Source organism: Topomyia yanbarensis, chromosome 3 (genome assembly GCF_030247195.1).
Source record: "Topomyia yanbarensis strain Yona2022 chromosome 3, ASM3024719v1, whole genome shotgun sequence".
Taxonomy (NCBI): domain Eukaryota; kingdom Metazoa; phylum Arthropoda; class Insecta; order Diptera; family Culicidae; genus Topomyia; species Topomyia yanbarensis.
This window is the reverse complement of record NC_080672.1, coordinates 236213974-236234718: the sequence shown is the minus strand read 5'-3', so window position 1 is coordinate 236234718 and position 20745 is coordinate 236213974. Positions and strand designations below refer to the sequence as shown.

General features: G+C 43.1%; 1 protein-coding gene across 2 annotated transcripts in view; it reads right to left on the bottom strand.

Annotated features, from left to right (window-relative positions):
- Nucleotides 1-20745, bottom strand: part of LOC131690292 (threonylcarbamoyladenosine tRNA methylthiotransferase) — a 187540-nt gene that overhangs the window by 10116 nt on the left and 156679 nt on the right. The window contains exons 3-4 of one of the 2 annotated variants that reach the window (XM_058975954.1): nt 10563-10922; nt 10308-10513 (exon numbers count right to left, since the gene is read on the bottom strand). In XM_058975954.1, coding sequence (XP_058831937.1) covers nt 10443-10513; nt 10563-10922 — 431 coding nt within the window. In that variant the 3' untranslated portion in view covers nt 10308-10442. Of the gene's footprint in view, nt 1-10269; nt 10923-20745 lie in introns of those variants that run through there. The other variant, XM_058975953.1, reaches the window with a different exon arrangement.

The following is a 20745-nucleotide window of genomic DNA, read 5'->3' as shown; positions in this document are numbered from 1 at the left end:
CGGAAGTCGCGAAAATTGCCCACTGAACGGCCAGCCGCTGGTGCACTAAGACGATTTCGCTGGATTTTACATTTAACGCGGTTTTTGCAAAAATATTTGAAGTCCTTTTGAATGCAAAAGACTTAGAAGATTTTCGGAAAGATGGAAAAGACGGGTCTGGAAGACTCCTTATGGCCCGCACCTCAAAATTGTGAGTATTTTCGGAATGGACTTGACGAGTAGGTGCCAGAAATTGATTTTTGACGCCATTTTGAAATCAAAGATGGCGACTTCCGGTTTAGCGAAATTCGCTATAACCCAATCAATTTGAGTATTTTCGGAATGGTCTTGACGAGTAGAAATTTATTTTTGACTCCATTTTAAAATTCAAGATGGCAACTTCCGGTTTAGCGAAATTCGTTATAACCCAATCAATATGGGTATTTTCGGAATGGTCTTGACGAGTAGGTATCAGAAATGGATTTTTGATGCCATTTTGAAATCCAAGATGGCGACATCCGGTTTAGCGAAATTCGCTATAATCTAAACAATACGGATATTTTCAAAATGGTCTTGAAGAGTAGATGTCAGAACTTGATTTTGACGCCATTTTAAAATCCAATATGGCGACTCCGACTTAAAGAAATTCTCTACGGTTAAATGAATATGGGTATTTTTGGAATGTTCTTAACAAGTAGGTACCAGAAATAAATAAATCTGCATCTTCCGCGCAAGGTTGTCCATCAAAAATTGACTTTTGACGCCATTTTGAAATCCAAGGTGGCGACTTCCGGCTTAGCGAGGTTCTCTACAACACATTCAATATGAGTATTTACGAAATGGTTTTGCCGAGTAGGAGACAAATGTCGATATTTGAATTAAGATGGCGACTTCCGGTTCACCGAAATTCCCGCATGAAAAATCTGGGCGATCATCCAAAACATCCTCGAATATACGATCTAATCATAAGCCAACGAAATACAAAATATTTTTATGTGTGCGGTGAGAATAGAAGTGAGAGAACTCCGGTTCACCAAAATTCCCGCATGAAAAATCTGGGCGATCATCCAAAACATCCTCGAATATACGATCTAATCATAAGCCAGCGAAATGCAAAATATTTTTATGTGTGCGGTGAGAATAGAAGTGAGAGAAGAAAGAGATGTATGTAGTGTGAGTTGGGGGTTTGAATTGATTCAAATTGAACACATTGCTAAAATTCAAGTAAATTCAACTGTTTAATTAAAACTATTTAAACTACAACTTCAAATTCCAAAAATACTCATACTGATTGGGTTATAGCGAATTTCGCTAAACCGGAAATCGCCATCTTGGATTTCAAAATGGCATCGAAAATTCAATATCTGGCACCTACTCTTCCAATCCATTTCGAAAATATCGATATTGATTGAGTTATAGCAAATTTCGCTAAACCGGAGGTCTCCATCTTAGATTTCAAAATTGCGTCAAATATTAATTCCTAGCACCTAATCGTCAAGACCATTCCGAAAATATCCATACTGGTTGGGTTATAGCGAATTTCGCTAAATCGGAAGTCGTCATCTTGGATTTCAAAATGGCGTCAAATATTAATTTCTGGCACCTACTCGCCAAGACCATTCCGAAAATACCCATATTGATTGGGTTATAGCGAATTTCACTAAACCGGAAATCGCCATCTTGGATTTCAAAATGGCGTCATAAATCAATTACTGGCACCTACTCGTCAAGACCATTCCGAAAATACCCAACTTCCGATTCCAGAATTACACGGTGATGAGTGCGATCACACAGAACTTGTCGATTTTAACAAATTCTGCAATTAATGCATAAAGGTGAATTTTTTTCCAAAATGTGGCCACTTCTGCTTGAATTTGTAGTACTAGGTCATTTACAGCCATTCAAAGTCTCTTTGGCCACATTGGTCACCATCATCGGTTCCGGAAGCCTCGGCGGAAATATCCAAATTCAGAATAGCAGTCACATCGGTTTCTCAAAGATGGTTTGACCGATTCGACCAAATTTAGTCTCCAATGAAAGGTGTTAAATGGCTAGTAAATTTCATCCCGATCCGACTTCCGGTTCCGGAGTAATGGGTTGTGGCGTGCGGTTCCAAATTCCGATTCAAACCGATACTCCGATGAAAGCAAAAAAGGTACAACTTTCGCTAAAATGTCTCTCAATCAACTTACATTTGCAGTTCTATGTCACTGACGACCAACCGAACTTTCGTTGACTAAATTGACCACCATAAACGGTTCCGGAAGCGCCCGGGGAAAGCGGCCATCTTTCAAAATTAAAAAACTCACATCAGTTTCCCGGAAATGGTTAGGCCGATTTTCACACACTTAGCCCCAAACGATAGCTATATTATCTCCAAAGATGTCTACAAAATTTCGTATGGGTCGCTTATATGGTTCCGGAATTATAGACTAAACCGTCCGCTCACATATAAAATTACCATATGAGCCGGAACTCGAAATTTATTTCAAAGCGGGGACCCAATGGAATTTTAGAAATCTAATTCGTATTTTGATGCCAAACATTTTTAAAATTCTTGAAGCTTCGTGATTTTATGTTATCTCGAAAAAAATTTTTTTTGATGAAAGTTGACTTATTGGGACTGCCGAATTTGCACCTTTTTGCCTTTCTCAATAAAAAGGTATTGCAATTGCTCTGAAAACCGACTATTTAACGGAGGCCCGAAAGGCCGAGTGACATATACCATTTGATTCAGTTCGTCGAGTTCGGCAAATATCTGTGTGTATGCATGTGTGTGTATGTATGTGTGTCTATGTGCGTCTGTATGTGTACGCGAACACAATCTCACTCACTTTTCCCAGAGATGGCTGAACCGATAATTGTGAAATTTCTTCATAAATTTGACCACAACTGCTCCGATTTGTAGTACTAGGTCATTAACAGCCATTCAAAGTCTTTTTAGTCACATTGGCCACGATCATCGGTTCCGGAAGCCCCGGCGGAAGTATCCAAATTCAGAATAACAGTCACATCGGTTTCTCGGAGATGGTTAGACCGAATCCACCAAACTTAATCTCAAATGAAAGATGTTGCGTCCCCGTGAATGGCTATTAAATTTTATCCCGAGCCGACTTTCGGTTCCGGAGTTACGGGTTGTGGCGTGCGATCACATAGCAAATTGTGATTCAAACCGATACTCCGATGAAAGCAAAAAAGGTAAAAAAAATTTCGCTAAAATGTCTCAAACAACTTAAATTTGCAGTGTTAGGTCACCGACGGCCAAACAAACTTTCGTTGACTACATTGACCACCATAGACGGTTCCGGAAGTGCACAGGAAAAGCGGCCATCTTTCAAAGCTAGCAATCTCATATCAGTTTCTCGGAAATGTTTGGGCCGATTTTCACAAACTTAGTCCCAAATGATAGCTATATTATCCCTACAGATGTCTGTAAAACGTGCACGGATTGCTTATATGGTTCCGGAAATATAGACTGAACCGTCCGGTCATATATGAAATTCCCATATAAGCCGGAACTCAAAATTTTTTTCAAAGGGGGGACCACATGAAATTTCAGAAATCGAATTCGTATTTTGGATGCCAAACATCTTTAAAATGCACGAAAAATTTTTTTTCACAAAAATCGACTTTTTGGGACTTTGCCGATTTTGCACCTTTTTGCGTTTCTCAATAGACAGGTATTGCAATTGCTCTGAAAACCGACTTTTTAACGGAGGCCCGGAGGGCCGAGTGACATATACCATTCGATTCAGTTCGGCAAATGTCTGTGTTTTTTTTTTACAATGGAGAAGACCTTTACGTCCTAGCCCAGTACACGTGCTATTGGTAGGGTCCAAGCTACCGCACGGGGTGCACTGGGGGCGTGTCGGGCTCGAATGGTGACGCTGCCATTCATACCGACCAAACTCCATTGGGCTCCGTCATCGTTCCTCCCAGGAACTACCTCTCGGTATTACTTCTGGGGGGATGGCTGTACTTAATGTACTCATTCACTCTCACTCACGTGTTCATACGTCCTGTATGAGGCTTACTCAAACACTCCCACATGAGGCTGACTTTTGTGCTCACCTTTTTCGTTCCTTGCGAGGCTGACTTGTGTGCTCACCTTACTTATTCCTTGCTAGGCTTACTTTTGTGCTCGCCCCACCCGTACCATGTGAGGCTGACTTGGGTGCTCACCCTGTCACCTGATTCACTCTCGATCGCGCCACTCTATTGTATCTCTGTCACTCCCCCTGGCATCCCATGTGGGACATTTTTCTTAGGCCCCACTTCTGACATACCATGCGAGACTGACTTGTGTGCTCACCTTTTTCATTCCTTGCTAGGCTTACTTTTATGCTAGCCTCTACCATACCATGTGAGGCTGACTTTGGTGCTCACCCTTAACATCCCGTGTGAGACTGACTTGGATGCTCACCCTTTCACTCCTCTGCCACGCCATGAGGCATCGATAGCTAAGTCCCAACATACTACGCTACGACCCTCCAGTCTTGGCATGAGGCAGTCCACTTATACGCCTATACACTCACTCTTCTGTCTTGCTTCGGGGTGGCTGGGTTTACCCCTTACGCGGTTACCAGTCGCTGCGCCAAACCTGCCTCAGCATGAACAGACCATTCACTCCCTTTTTTGCGCTTGGCCTTTTTCGCTACAACTAACCAATCACTAGTTAGCCGTGCGCGTCGTCTGCTGCTCGGTTCGCCAGATTACCTGTAGCCTACAGGCAATCTGGGTGGTAGCAGCCGAGACTGCGTTCCACTTCTCCACCGATTGACACATCCGCTGAATAAATGTATCAGGGGTTGTGTCCCAGCCACAGACTTCAAGCATTGCTCTTCTTTCGGCGTCGAACCGATGACATACGAATAGTATGTGTTCGGCAGTTTCGTCTACACCTGGGCAGTCCGGGCAGACTGGGACCTACGCTCTCTTGCTGCTTTTAATGGCCTTGTTAAGGCCCAATTTCGCAGCTCGAAACACTTCACGGCGGTTCTCTCTTGCATCCTCGGTGCGAGCTCTTTGCATCCTATGTCTATCTCTGAGGCAGGCTGATCGTAGAGCTGCAATCTCGGCAGTCCACCAGTATACCGGGCATCTGCCGTTTCTTGGCAGGGTTTTTCTCGGCATAGTGGCGTCGCACGCGCGTGATAGAACAGCTACCAGCGCATCCCCGCTTAGACTGTCGGTGTTGGCCTCCAGTCCCAGGGCCGCGGTGAAAGCTTCGCTGTCGAAGTGATTGGACTTCCACCCGCGTACCTGACAGGGATCTCCCGCCCTCGGATGCTGCACACCATAGTTGATCTTAAAGCGGATTGCTAAATGATCGCTATGGATGTAGCCTTCGTCTGCCCTCCATTCCATGCCTGGAACCAGACTCAGGCTGGTAAATGTTACGTCAATCCACGCCTCCACCCCGTTTCTACGGAATGAACTAGCGGAGCCATTATTAGCTAGCACAGTATCGAGTTTCGCAAGCGCCTTCATTAGCGCTTGACCCCTGCTATTTGTACAGCGGCTGCCCCACTCCACTGCCCAAGCGTTAGTCTCCCGCTATGACTACCGGTTTCCGGCCCACTAGGTCTGACGAGAGCCTGTCGATCATCTGGTTGAACTGTTCTATGAGCCACCTTGGTGGAGCGTAGCAGCTGCAGTAGAACACACCATTGATCTTGGCAATCGCAACACCCTCGGCGGAGGAGTGTATTACCTCTTGACCCGGGAACCGTCCCGTTGTACAGATTGCCACCATTCCAGACCCGTCCGACACCCAATTGCCGTTGCCGGCAGGGATGTTGAACGGGTCTGATAGGAGGGCGACATCTGTCCTCGACTCCGAGACCGACTGCCACAGCAGCTGTTGGGCTGCTGCACAATGGTTAAGATTTAGCTGTGTGACGTTCACGGCTTCTTCTTATTTACCTCACCGAAGGGATACGAAGGTCCGCCCATAGCATGTTTATGGGCTTGCTTCTTAGCGGTGTAGATAAGGCACTTGTGCGCCTTATTGCAACCCCGCTCCTTATGCCCCTCCTCGCCGCAGCGACATAGTTTGCTCCTGTCTATGCTCTTGCACTCGTAGGATTTGTGGCCGGACTCAAGGCACCGATAGCACCTATCCACTGAAGGCGGCTGGGGTATGCCAATTGGGCATACCGACCAGCCGATCTTCAGCTTACCTTTCTCGGTTACCTTTTTGGCATCCGCCTTCAGTAGCCTGAGGTGGGCTACTTGGGTGCCAGAGGGTCCCTCTCTAAATCGCACAGAGGCCCGCTCGATTGTGACGTCGCATTTCTCCTTAACGGCTGCGACGACATCTTCTGCGGTCGTGAACTCGTCCAGATGCTTGCACTGGAGAGTCATTTCCCCCCCTCCCCTAGCGACCTGACCTGGGCGCCTTCACCAAGTACCTCTTAGGCCAAGGCCTTGTACACCGCACTAGATTGTGCGCCCCGCTTTACCACCATGAGCATTTCTCCTGTGTTGGTACGTCTCACGCTACGCACATCTTGCCCAAGGGCCGAAAGGTTTTCGGCCGCCTTCATCGACTTTAGGACGTCGGCGTATTTGTCCTTGTCGGTTTTTAACCACAAGGCCTCACCTCTGTTCTTGACCTTCTTCGCGGGCCGCGGTACCTCCGGTGTCGGTGCCGGCTTCTTCTTGGTGACCAACGTCCAGAGCTTTGGGCCCCCCTGCCCCGGTCGCGCCGGGTAGCTGGTACCATCGCTCTGCCCAGCGAGGTCACTCTCGCCCTCGCTTACCTCGGCCAAACGGCGTTTGACCTTAACGGTTGCACGCCGTGTGGTGTCGGTTTTTGCACCCTCGCCTGGCGACTTCCTAGGGCGCTTCGCGTTCGACGCCGTCTTACGATTGCCCTTGCCCTTGCCTTTTCCCTTCGAGGGGAACTCGGCCGCCGCTTCGAGCGACATGGCTGCCCCATAGAAGGTGAAGGCCACTGTCTGAGTGCCTGTATCGACCTTCTCTCTTCCCTCCCTCTTGGAGGCCACTGTCTGGGTTTCTCTGTCGGACTTCTCCCGACATTCCACCCTCTTCGCATAAGCCTGCTGTTTCTGTCTTGCGACACGAACAGTTTTCCGGAGCTCCAGGAGACTCTGCTTTAACTCCTCGCTTATATTTTGCTTTGCGCTAGTGAACTCGATTATTGAATCGAGCTGCTCCACCACTTTGCGCATTGCGGATATTGGCCCGTCCAGTGCGTTGGTAGGGCTATTTCCTACCACTACTGGGGGGGTCACTGGTGCTATCAGATGCAGCACTCGTCGCTCCACTACTCTCCCCACGGGGGGAGACCTCGCCAATCCACCTCTAGCAAAGGGGTTTGGCACCTCTGTTTGTTTATTATAATTTTTGTTTTTGTTCTCCATTTCAGTACCCACGAGTAAATGTCCGCCACGCCAGAGCTCCGCATTAACGTGGTAAGGGACGCTTACTGTGAGGGTTGCCCAGGTACCCCACAGGCTCCGTTAACGATCGAGCATCTTTTTCACCCCCTCGATCACTCATCCCTCGGCACGGGTCGCTTCACGCCTTGGAATTGAGGTTATGACCTATCTTGCTTTATGTGGTGACCGCGGCCCAGATCATCACAACCATCCTCCTTTACCAGGGCTTTGGACCTGTAGCTCTGATTCTCAATAGTTCCATGTACGTATATTATTACAGACATGCTACTATTGAGATCCGTTATTCGCTAGCGGAGTTAAATGTCTGTGTGTGTATGTATGTGTGTGTATGTGCGTCTGTGTGTGTACGCGAATACAATCTCACTCACTTTTCTCAGAGATGGCTGAACCGATTTTCACAAACTTAGTCCCAAATGAAAGGTGCAACGTTCCCATAGGTTGCTATTGAATTTCTAATGGATCCGACTTCCGGTTCCGGAATTACAGGGTGATGAGTACGATCACGCAGAAAATGTCGATTTTAATAAATTCTGAAATATATGTATAATGGTGAAAATTTTTCCAAAATGTCACCACAACTGTTTCGATTTGTAGTACTAGGTCATTAACAGCCATTCAAAGTCTTTTTGGTCACATTGGCCACCATCATCGGTTCCGGAAGCCCCGGCGGAAGTATCCAAATTCAGAATAACAGTCACATCGGTTTCTCGGAGATGGCTAGACCAAATCAACCAAACTTAGTCTCAAATGAAAGATGTTGCGGCCCCGTAAATAGCTATTAAATTTCATCCCGAACCGACTTTCGTTTCCGGAGTTACGGGTTAAGACGTGCGATCACAAAGCAAATTGTGATTCAAACCGATACTCCGATGAAAGCAAAAAATTTCACTAAAATGTCTCTCAAACAACTTAAATTTGCAGTTCTAGGTCACTGACGGCCAAAAAAAAACTTTCGTTGACTACATTGACCACCATAGACGGATCCGGAAGTGCCCGGGTAAAACGGCCATCTTTCAAAACTAGCAATCTCATATCAGTTTCTCGGAAATGGTTGAGCCGATTTTCACAAACTTAGTCCCAAATGATAGCTATATTATCCCCACAGATGTCTGTAAAATTTCGCACGGATCGCTTGTATGGTTCCGGAAATATAGACTGAACCGTCCAGTCACATATGAAATTCCCATATAAGTCGGAACTCAAAATTTTTTTCAAAGAAATCAAATTCGTATTTTTGATACCAAACATCTTTAAAATGCATGAAACGTCGAGATTTTACGTTATCTCGAAATTTTTTTTTTATAAAAATCGACTTGTTGGGACTTTGCCGATTTCACACTTTTGTCAGTTCAATATTACCGTGGCTATTTTTTCTTTTACAAAATTTTAGAACTCCGATAATGATTTCTTTTCGTGCTTATAGTTGTCATGTCATGTATAATAATAAAATGTAATATATGCATTTGAAAGCTTTTAATAAATATAAACAAACATTCTCGTGTTCATGATTGAGCAAGGCACAATTGCACCGCTAGTTGGATTAAAACAGGTTTTTCAATTTAATATTACACTGGCTGTTTTTTCTTTTACTAAATTTGAGAACTCAAATAATGATTTCTGTTATTGTTTACAGTTGTCATGTTATGTGTAATAAAATGTAATATATTGTACTAGCTAATACCCATCGTGCGTTGCTGCGACTTTCAAACGAAATAGAAGGAAAACACAATTTGTTCCGAAGCGCCATCTGGTGGGCAGATAATACCCAACCAATAGCACACAAACACGCTCCATAGCAAATGCCTACTATGTAAAAATTTTGACAGTAATCGGTTGAGCCGTTTGGGAGTCCATAAATCATATACATACAAACATTCGTTGGTGGATTGAAACAGGTTTTTTTCCATAGACGTTCTAGAAAAAGCTTCGTTATCGAGTCGTTTGTCGACATTTTTGCATAGAAAAAAATACAGATTCTAAATGATACACTATAATCAAATACCGTACAAGACCCATCTACCGATTAATTAACAGCGGTTTCTACTTCCAACGCTCTTTAAAAAAACAATGCTAAAAGGCATTTCAATTCGATCTTCGTTTTCAACTAGAATATTTAATCAACTATCAAGAAGAAATACACAAATTTGTAAATGAATTGGCAGACAGTGCAAAATAGCCGAAAAGCCCAACAATTCTAGAGTGCCATTCACCGATCACTACAAGTAATAGATATCCATTTGCCGAAAATTCTAAGTTTATAATTTTTTATTACCAACAAATTAGCTCCAAACATGTGTTGCAGACTTTGTTCATATGGTTTGTGTATAATTCACTTAGAAATATTGTCCTTACACAGTTTTATTAACAGTTGGTTTGGGTTAAGAGAAAAAAAGCGGTAAAATGGCAACAGATTTAATGCAGCATTCAAATACAATTATTTGGAAAAATTCGAAAAGATGAATAATGAAAGTGTATATTATATTGATGTTCTACGTACTATTTCCATATTTCACTTTATTTATAATTTCTAAATTCCGTGCAATATTCGAGTCAAAACAATTTCGCCGTGAAATTGATCGGTAAATGGAGGCCCAGCGGTGGATGGGCCCTGCACGGTACAAATTAACATATTTATATTTGCTATAATGTTCAAAAGCTTTGATCAATTCTCTTCACGCTAAGTGCTAAAAAAATTCGCCAAGAATTTTTTTTCACGCTGAAACCCTTACCACCCCCCCCCCCCTTTTTAAACATTTACAACAATGGTAAACTGCCGCTATAAGCATAACTGTCCCATGTGCTATGGGATTCCATATACACATGGGACAATTATGCGTAGAGCAGCAGTAAATATCATAATTACCTTCACCAACTTCCCTAGTAGACCGTCGTTCATAGGTAACAAAAATTGTTCGTAGAATTTGTTATGTCCTACATAATGTTTTTTGTCGTGAGATATTTCCGTAATAAGAATCGTTTGTATAGCTCCGACCTCGTACTTTGTGGCATAAGGATTATAGCTGTAGAAGAAATCTGTCAGACGTTTGGTGCGAACCTTGACCAAATGAGCCGGTATCCTGTGCATTTTTGCAGCAGGCGTTCCAGGTCTGGGATAAAACTGATTAATAAATATACTAGGAAATTTATATTTTTTACATAATGCCATTGTATCCTCGAAATCGGTCTCTGTTTCTGTAGGAAATCCACAAATTATGTCTGTCGCAATCGTTATTCCAGGAACACTACTTCGCAAAAAATCCACAATGCGTTCAAAATCTTCACGACAATATTCCCTTTTCATATCGGCTAGTACTGAATCAGAGCCGCTTTGAACAGGCACATGCAGGAAGCTGTACACTTTCGGATGTGTCAAAATTTTAGCCATTTCATCCAAGTGCTCCAGTATATACGGAGGATTGGTCATTCCGAGTCGGAGCATGCAGCCTTCCGGTATCACTTCAATAAGTTTCCACAACAACTCTGGTAGTGAAAATCCGATGTCTCTGCCATAGGTACCTGTAAGAGATTTTAGAAAAAAATAATCGATAAGTTATTAAATAATTAAATATATAAGAGTCATTCCAGATTCACAAAGTATTAATTCCTTTTAAATTCAAAAACCTGGCGACTCATTATATGGTTCAGGTATGTGCGTGTACGTGTATGTAACTTCGCGTGTATAAATTCTATATTAAAACCGAGTGCCTTTCGCATATTCGCATGTTTTCTGAAATGATCGTATGCAGACCGTGAGTCTGATACTTAATTTTTTGTGTACGGTTCAGATTCTAGAAGAAAATGGGTTCTTCCATATTGCTAAAGTTCCCAGTCATGTCGCCTTGGAACGTGTTGTCTAGTGGATCTGAGATTTATTTTTTGATTGGTATAACTGAATGTGTGGACTCACGTTGCTAGAATGGAGGGTAAAGATTTCCGGACGTGACCGATTCATGATCGCGAGTGTTTGCGGGTTCGCGTTTGTAACTTCGTAAGTACTAAAACATTCACATTATTACCGGAGTATTAACAAGTTTGCGAACGTAGGTGTGCGTTGTTAATCAGGAAGGGCTTAAGCGTTCGTATGTTAACGCGTTTGTCACGTGTGCTCGAGTTCATGTGACTTCGCGTGTACAAAACTGGATTTTGTAACTGTGTGGCCATTTCTATATACGCGTGCGTTCTTTCACGCGGACCTTCATTCTGATAGTTAGTTTTCGGTGTACAATTCACATTCTGACAGGGAGTAACTTACCCCATATGACTAGAGTCCTCGGTCATGTTCTCATGTAACGTGTTGTCCAGTGGATATGAGAGCTTCCCTTTTTAATTGATCCAATTGAAAGCATGGACCTAGTCTGCTGATATCAAGGATAGAAACATCCGGAAATGACCGATTCATGATCGTGCGACCGTGGGAGTTTTTAGGTTCACGCTTGAGACCGTTTGAAAATTTATAGTATCTGAGACATTCACTTTATCACCGGGATGTTATCATGTTTACGTGATCGCGGGTGTATGTGCCGTGGATGGTCGCGAAGGGCTCAAGCATTTGTATTCAGCGCGGTAAAATATCAATTTCAAATGAAAATATCCGTTTCAAGTGAAACTGCGAGTCTTTCACTGTAAGCTTACCACCGCTATATCAGTTGAGTTCTGCTGCCGTCTTCGTTTGAGTCACTCAGAGTTCACTGTCAATTGAATAACAGGTTCTGGTCATTTGACGTTTTTACCTGGTTAGTTTCTATTGAAAACCAACCTCACATTAGCACGGTCTCAGCTAATGAAAGTAAACCATTCCAATGAACCACTCACAAATCAACATGAATGAACACTCAGTGATATGAAAATAACTCCGACCAAGATAATAAATAAATACATACAATACATACACGGTAAGACGAGGCAACTCAAGACGGATACAGGAAGGAACATTTTTTCTCTGTATGAGTGAGGTTGGCATTTATTTCGATGAAGCTGATAAATCAGGAGGATAGTAAAAACAAAGAATAAACAAATGACGTAGTGGGCTTTTCTGTTAATATAAGTTTTGTTGTGGTTTGATAATAATTATTTTTATTGGTAGTTTCGAGATAAAAAGTGTCCCTAAGTAATCGAATCGGAAGATCCGAGGTGAAACCACCTTTTTTCTTTTCATCGTGCGCCAAAGAATCGGGATGCTCGTCCGGATGTTTATGTTTACTACCAGGGGCCCGGCGGCCATGCTTAATTTTACAAGTATAAAACAAATACACTAAAATGACAAATGATCCGATCCTTTCTTTCTCTTCATCTTGAAGCAGTTGTCTCTGTATTTTTAGTTTTCTTGCCTTTCTTGCCTTTTGTTGACAGATGAGTGTATGCAGCTAATGAGCCACTTTGCATACATTGTTTTAACAAAAATGATCTAGCCTGTCTTTTGAAAAGGGCCAAACTTTATTTACCATTTTTGCCTTTCTCAATATAAAGGTATTGCAATTGCTCTGAAAACCGACTATTTAACGGAGGAGTGACATATACCATTCGATTCAGTTCGTCGAGTTCGGCAAATATCTGTGTGTATGTATGTGTGTGTAGGTATGTGTGTATGTGCGTCTGTGTGTGTACGCGAACACAATCTCACTCACTTTTATCAGAGATGGCTGAACCGATTTTTACAAACTTAGTCCCAAATGAAAGGTGCAACGTTCCCATAGGCTGCTATTGAATTTCTAATGGATCCGACTTCCGGTTCCGGAATTACAGGGTGATGAGTACGATCACGCAGCAAATTTGGTTTTTAATGAATTCTGCAAGGAATGTATAATGGTGAAAATTTTTCCAAAATGTCACCACAACTGCTTCGATTTGTAGCACTACGTCATTAACAGCCATTCAAAGTCTTTTTGGTCACATTGGCCACCATCATCGGTTCCGGAAGCCCCGGCGGAAGTATCCAAATTCAGAATAACAGTCACATCGGTTTCTCGGAGATGGCTTATCCGAATCAATCAAACTTAGTCTCAAATGAAAGATGTTGCGTCTCCGTAAATGGCTATTAAATTTTATCCCCAACCGACGTGCCATCACATAGCAAATTGTGATTCAAACCGATACTCCGATGAAAGCAAAAAAAGGTACAAATTTCGCTAAAATGTCTGTCAAACAACTTAAATTTGCAGTTCTAGGTCACCGACGGCCAAACAAACTTTCGTTGACTACATTGACCACCACAGACGGTTCCGGAAGTGCCCGGGAAAAGCGGCCATCTTTCAAAGCTAGCAAACTCATATCAGTTTCTCGGAAAAGGTTGGGCCAATTTTTACAAACTTAGTCCCAAATGATAGCTATATTATCCCCACAGATGACTGTAAAATTTCGCACGGATCGCTTATATGGTTCCGGAAATATAGACTGAACCGGTCACATATGAAATTCCCATATAAACCGGAACTCAATTTTTTTTTCCAAGGGGGGACCGCATGAAATTTTAAAATGCATGAAACGTCGAGATTTTATGTTATCACGAAATTTTGTTTTGTAAAAATCGACTTTTTGGGACTTTGCCGATTTCGCACCTTTTTGCCTTTCTCATATAAATAAAGGCTATGCAATCACTGTAAAAATCGACTTTTAACCGAGGCCCGGAAGGCCGAGTGTCATACACCATTCGATTCAGTTCGTCGAGATCGGCAAATGTTTGTGTGTGTATGTATGTGTGTGTCATTTAAACTCACACAATTTTCTCAGAGATGGCTGAATCGATTTTCGCAAACTTAGTTCATATGAAAGGTATAACGCCCCCAAAAGCTACTATTGAATTTTTAGTTGATCCGACTTCCGGTTCCGGAGTTACGGGTTGAAGAGTGCGGTCACACAGCAAATTCCCATGACACATTCCACGGGCTTGTACACCAGTAGGGTGTTTTTGTTTTGCCTTATTTTGGTATCACAAAAACATTTTCTTGTTTTGATAGTGTTTAAACCATTGAACAAATAGGGTAATCAAATTTTTGACATTTCTACAAATAGTTGAAAAATATATAGAGAAGTTAGTTGAATTTCACGGAAAAATGGTTTCTGAAGTATTGGCTTCTAAAAAAAGTTCTATTTCATGAAACTATTATTGAAATTTTAATCTGTTTAAAGGAATTTGTTCGTTATTGAGTGTATAATAATAATAATAAAACGAAAAATGCATATTTATTCAGTTCATCAAAAAATTACAATTTTTTTCAAATTTATATTCCGGATTCTCTTTGTATTCAAAAATACTTTTCCAAAAAGCCTCCAACTTCTTTTATTGGATGTGCGGAACAAAAGTTACAACAGGATACACTTTGCGTTGTAACGTCACGTAAATCAACTTTTATCAGATGCTTGAATGATTTTTCAGATATAGTATTAAAGCTTACTTCGAATGGTTTATTAAAACGCTTTCAAGTTGTTTCATAAACAGGAAATTATACTAGCGTGATGTTTATAAATTCAGAATGTATACCCTCAAGTGCTTAAGAGGTTATATACCATCAACACACGCGGCGTTTTAACGATTTGACCTTAATCCTAAATCTGTTATAACTTTTTCAAATAAAATCTTTCATCAAACCTAATTATAGTTTCAGAAAAAAAAACAAATTTTTATATAAGATTCGATATACAAAACTCGAATGCACTGGGCGATGTATTTTTAATAAACGATTGTACAACGACTCATTATATTTCATTAACCCTCCGGCACTCGCGCGAATGGCTCCCCGAATGAGCAACCGCTGGGGCTGGAAGAAGATTTCGCTAGAGTTTCGGAAGGTGTTGCACAAAATACAACGGCGCGAGTGCCGGAGGGTTAAAGTACACCTCCGCTGTATTCTCCTCGACGCTGGTTGGTCATATGATACGTTTCGATGCAATCGCACTAACAGCAACGTAGTCCAGGACATGCGTTGGAAGGTTGTGAGGGAATTTCCGAGTTTTGTACTTGGGGTAGTATTTAGGCATGAATATTAATTCGTTCCCTGAATGCTTCGCACGTTGTTGTAGTCGCACGTGCTGTCAGTCAGGTACCAACCAATTCTTCCGTTACAAACCGAAATACATCGTTGAAGCAGCTACATCATCGAATTGCCTGTGGTATCAAATCCGTTATGGACGATTATCTATTCGAATTTACGGGAGATTACAACGTAATAGTTGTGGCTACAGAGACCTTTCTGGTTAACCACACTAAATCGTCTCAATTGCTTAGAGTCGGATAAAAAGGCTTTGGCTGTGGTCATGGTCTCAAATGAGCACGAAAAAGATAGATGGAGAGTGTTTGTTGTAGTTTTCCGACATTTTAAATCCCGTCGAATCAACGACTGGATGTAACACATCCTTTCATAACATCACGGTGATGTGACGTGTTCTTTTTCCCTGAATATTTGTAACTATAACTTTTTCATAAGATCTTCATCCGGTCGTCTCCGGAGCCCTATCAATTGTCTGGCACTTAAATTGTGCTCGTTTCCTCATATAAATCCACTTATTTAAGCCTAATAATACAAATACCATACTATAAGCTCGGATCGGGAACCTGATTCCAAATTAAACAAAGCTATACTGCCAGTTTATTTTCTTTTGTGAAATATGTTATTAAACCTACTTTTCCGGCTCCGTTTAACTACCATATTCATACGTCTCCCAACCTTTGAACGGAACGGATCGTTATATTTCACAGTGGTGTTCGGTGTGTAAATTTTAGTGAGTCAAGGTCATCCTTTGTTCGTTCGTTAGCTGTCGTTCTGCTGGTGCCGAAAGTAAATCCAGCACATTGTTTTCGCTGGTGCGGAACAATCGACGTTGTTTGCAGATAAGTTTTGCTTTATTTTTTTTCCCTCGTTTGCTTTCTTTCCTTTTCCCTACTTTTACTCTACCTTGTAATCAAATAATAAGACACATTCCCGTTTATATAACGCTCTGCCCTCGTGCTTAAATGGCCGAGGGCGAAATACCATCTGATGTAATCATGGAAGTCCCTGATCCCCCTAATACTCGCATTGCTCCCCGTATAAAGCAGTACCCAGAAGGTTCCTCTGGGCCATGGGTGGTATATTTTCGGACCGGAGAGAAACCGGTTAATATTTTAAAACTTTCTCGAGATCTGACTGCTAATTACCCGGCCGTAACTCAGATAACACGTGTTCGGGCAAACAAGATACGTGTTCTAGTGAATGATCTCGGGCAGGCAAACGCGATTGCTTGCTGTGAGCGCTTTACGCGGGAATTTAAAGCGTACGTGCCTTGTGTGGCCTGTGAAATCGATGGGGTAGTGTCCGAACCGGGCCTGAAATGCGAAGAACTGTTGGAGCACGGGGTTGGCTGCTTTAAGGACCCCTCTCTTGAACAGATTAAGATCTTAGAATGCAAACAATTGTATACCGCAAACACCGAGGGAGGTAAGACTACCTACTCTCTATCAGGCTCGCTTCGGGTGACATTCGCCGGGTCCTCTCTTCCCAACTACATCCTCCTTGACAGGGTTCGCCTACCAGTTCGCCTGTTTGTACCGCGGGTCATGAGCTGCAGCAATTGCAAGCAGTTGGGCCACACAGCCACATATTGTGGAAATAAGAAACGATGCGGCAAATGCGAAGGAGAGCATGAGGATGACTCTTGCGACAAAGAAACTGAAAAGTGTATTTGCTGCGGGGGCCCTTCACATGCTCTTAAATCATGCCCTGCGTACAAGCAGCGCGGGGATAAAATTAAGCGCTCCCTTAAGGAACGCTCAAGGCGTTCTTATGCAGAAATGCTAAAGAATGCTTCGCCATCTGTCCCTTCCGAAAATTCCTTTGCTCTTTTGGCTGGCGTTGAGCAAGAATCTGACGACCCACGAGAGGGAACATCTTTGGTTAACCCAGGGGAATCCAGGAAGAGGAGAAATCCAGCCTCCCCTACATTGCCCCGTAAGGGTGCCAAGGTGTCGTCCACTCAGAGTGCGCCATCTACAACCAATAAATCCAACGGAAGTGATGCACAAAAGCCGAAGCAATTTGCTCCAGGACTTGGAAATATTAATTCTAACAAGGAGTACCCACCACTTCCAGGGACACCAAAAACCCCAAGTGTCCCCTTTTTTCAAACAGATACTCAGTCCAGTAGCGGACTAATGAAATTTTCTGACATAGTGGACTTAATTTTCACAGCTTTCAATGTTACTGATCCTCTTAAAAGCCTTCTGATACGTTTTCTCCCTATAGTGCAAACATTTTTGAAGCAATTGACTACTAAATGGCCCCTCCTTGCAGCGATCGTATCCTTCGATGGCTAAGTCATCGAACGAGGTCACCGATTCGATCACTGTTCTACAGTGGAACAGCAGAAGTATCCTCCCGAAAATCGATTCCTTTAAATTTTTACTAAATAGTTTAAAATGTGATGCTTTCGCATTATGTGAAACTTGGTTAACTTCCGATATAAATCTCAACTTCCACGACTTTAATATAATTCGTCTGGATCGAGAAAACCCCTATGGAGGAGTACTTTTGGGGATCAAAAAGTGCTATTCTTTCAACCGAATTAACCTCCCTTCGACACCAGGCATTGAAATTGTCGCTTGTCAAGTTTTAATCAAAGGTAAAGACCTTTGCATTGCTTCCATCTACATTCCTCCTAGAGCCTCGGTAGGGCACCGAACGCTTTGTAATATCACGGAATCCTTACCGGCACCGCGGCTAGTTCTGGGAGACTTTAACTCGCACGGTACGGTATGGGGCTGTCTTCATGATGATAATAGATCAACATTAATCCAAGATCTTTGCGATAATTTCAACATGACCATCTTAAACACGGGAGAAATGACGCGGATTCCTACACCACCAGCACGCGCAAGCGCGTTGGATTTATCGCTTTGCTCGACATCGCTACAGTTAGATTGCATGTGGAAGGTGATCCCTGATCCCCACGGTAGCGATCATTTGCCTATCGTGATTTCAATTGCTAACGGTTCAAGACCATCGAAAACAATCAATGTCTCGTATGACCTCACACGGAACATTGATTGGAAGAGTTACGCGACCGCGATATCCGTTAAAATCGAATCCACTCAAGAACTTCCTCCGGAGGAAGAGTACAGGTTTTTGGCTGGCTTGATTCTCGACAGTGCGAATCAAGCTCAGACTAAACCAGTACCCAGCGCGAATACCCATAGACGGTCTCTCACCCTGTGGTGGGATAAAGAGTGCTCAGAGCTGTACGCGGAAAAGTCCACTGCATATAAGGCCTTCCGGGAAGACGGGTTACCCGCTAGCTATCAACAGTACGCGTCGTTAGAAAGGCGAATGAAGAGTCTAATGAAAGCCAAAAAACGCAGTTATTGGCGCCGGTTCGTCGACGGGTTAACGAGAGAAACAGCGATGAGCACTCTTTGGGGTACGGCTCGACGTATGCGTAATCATAATAGTACCAACGAGAACGTGGAATATTCAAACCGTTGGATATTCGCTTTCGCCAAGAAGATCTGTCCGGACTCTGTCCCGGTACAGAAAACGTACCGCGCCGCGTCTTCTCACGATACCGCGAACGAAACACCGTTTTCGATGGTGGAGTTCTCACTTGCTCTCTTATCGTGCAACAATAACGCCCCAGGGTTAGACAGAATCAAATTCAACTTGCTGAAGAATCTGCCTGACACTGCAAAAAGGCGCCTGTTGAATTTATTTAACAAGTTTCTTGAGGGTAACATTGTCCCTTATGAATGGAGGCAAGTGAAGGTCATCGCCATCCAAAAACCAGGAAAACCAGCCTCCGACCACAACTCGTATCGGCCGATTGCAATGCTGTCCTGTATTCGGAAGTTGTTCGAGAAAATGATCATGTTTCGCCTCGACAATTGGGTTGAAGCAAATGGCTTACTGTCAGATACACAATTTGGCTTCCGCAAAGGCAAAGGGACGAACGATTGCCTTGCGTTGCTTTCTACAGAAATCCAAATGGCATATGCTAACAGAGAGCAGATGGCATCAGTCTTCTTGGATATTAAGGGGGCTTTTGACTCAGTTTCTATCAACATTCTGTCAGAGAAGCTGCACCAGCATGGTCTTTCACCAATTTTAAATAACTTTTTGCTAAACCTGTTGTCTGAAAAGCACATGCACTTTTCGCATGGCGATTTAACAACATCGCGATTTAGCTACATGGGTCTTCCCCAGGGCTCATGTCTAAGTCCCCTGCTCTACAATTTTTACGTGAATGACATTGACGATTGTCTTGCCAATTCATGCACCCTAAGGCAACTTGCAGACGACGGGGTGGTCTCTGTTACAGGGCCCAAAGCTGCCGACTTGCAAGGACCATTACAAAATACCTTGGACAATTTGTCTGCTTGGGCTCTTCAGCTGGGTATTGAGTTCTCCACGGAGAAAACTGAGTTGGTTGTTTTTTCTAGGAAGCGTGAGCCGGCGCAACTCCAGCTCCTATTAATGGGTGCAACGATCAATCAGGTTTTCACATTTAAATATCTCGGGGTCTGGTTCGACTCTAAAGGTACCTGGGGATGTCACATTAGGTATCTGAAACAGAAATGCCAACAAAGGATCAATTTTCTCCGAACAATAACTGGAACATGGTGGGGTGCTCACCCAGGAGACCTGATCAGGTTGTACCAAACAACGATATTGTCGGTGATGGAGTACGGGTGTTTCTGTTTCCGCTCCGCTGCGAACATACACTTCATCAAACTGGAGAGAATCCAGTATCGTTGCTTGCGCATTGCCTTGGGTTGCATGCACTCGACCCATACGATGAGTCTCGAAGTGCTGGCGGGCGTTCTTCCGCTAAAAAATCGATTTTGGGAACTCTCATATCGATTGCTCATCCGATGTGACATTCTGAACCCGTTGATAATTGAAAACTTCGAGAGACTCGTCGAGCTTAATTCTCAAAGCCGTTTTATGTCCTTGTACTTCGACTACATGGCACAGAGCATCAATCCTTCTTCGTACAATCCCAACCGTGTCCGTTTCCTAGATACTTCTGATTCTACTGTATTCTTCGACACATCCATGAAGGAAGAGATTCGTGGAATTCCGGACCATATACGCCCGCAGGTGATCCCCAATATATTTTATAATAAATTCCGAGAAGTCGACTGCGACAAAATGTTTTACACTGATGGATCAAATCTCGATGGGTCCACTGGCTTCGGTATCTTCAACAATACTATCACCGCTTCATTCAAGCTCAATGATCCCGCTTCAGTTTACGTCGCAGAGTTAGCTGCAATTCAGTACACCCTTGGGATCATCGACACTCTGCCCACAGATCACTACTTCATCGTTTCGGACAGCCTCAGCTCTATCGAGGCTCTTCGTGCGGTGAAGCCTAA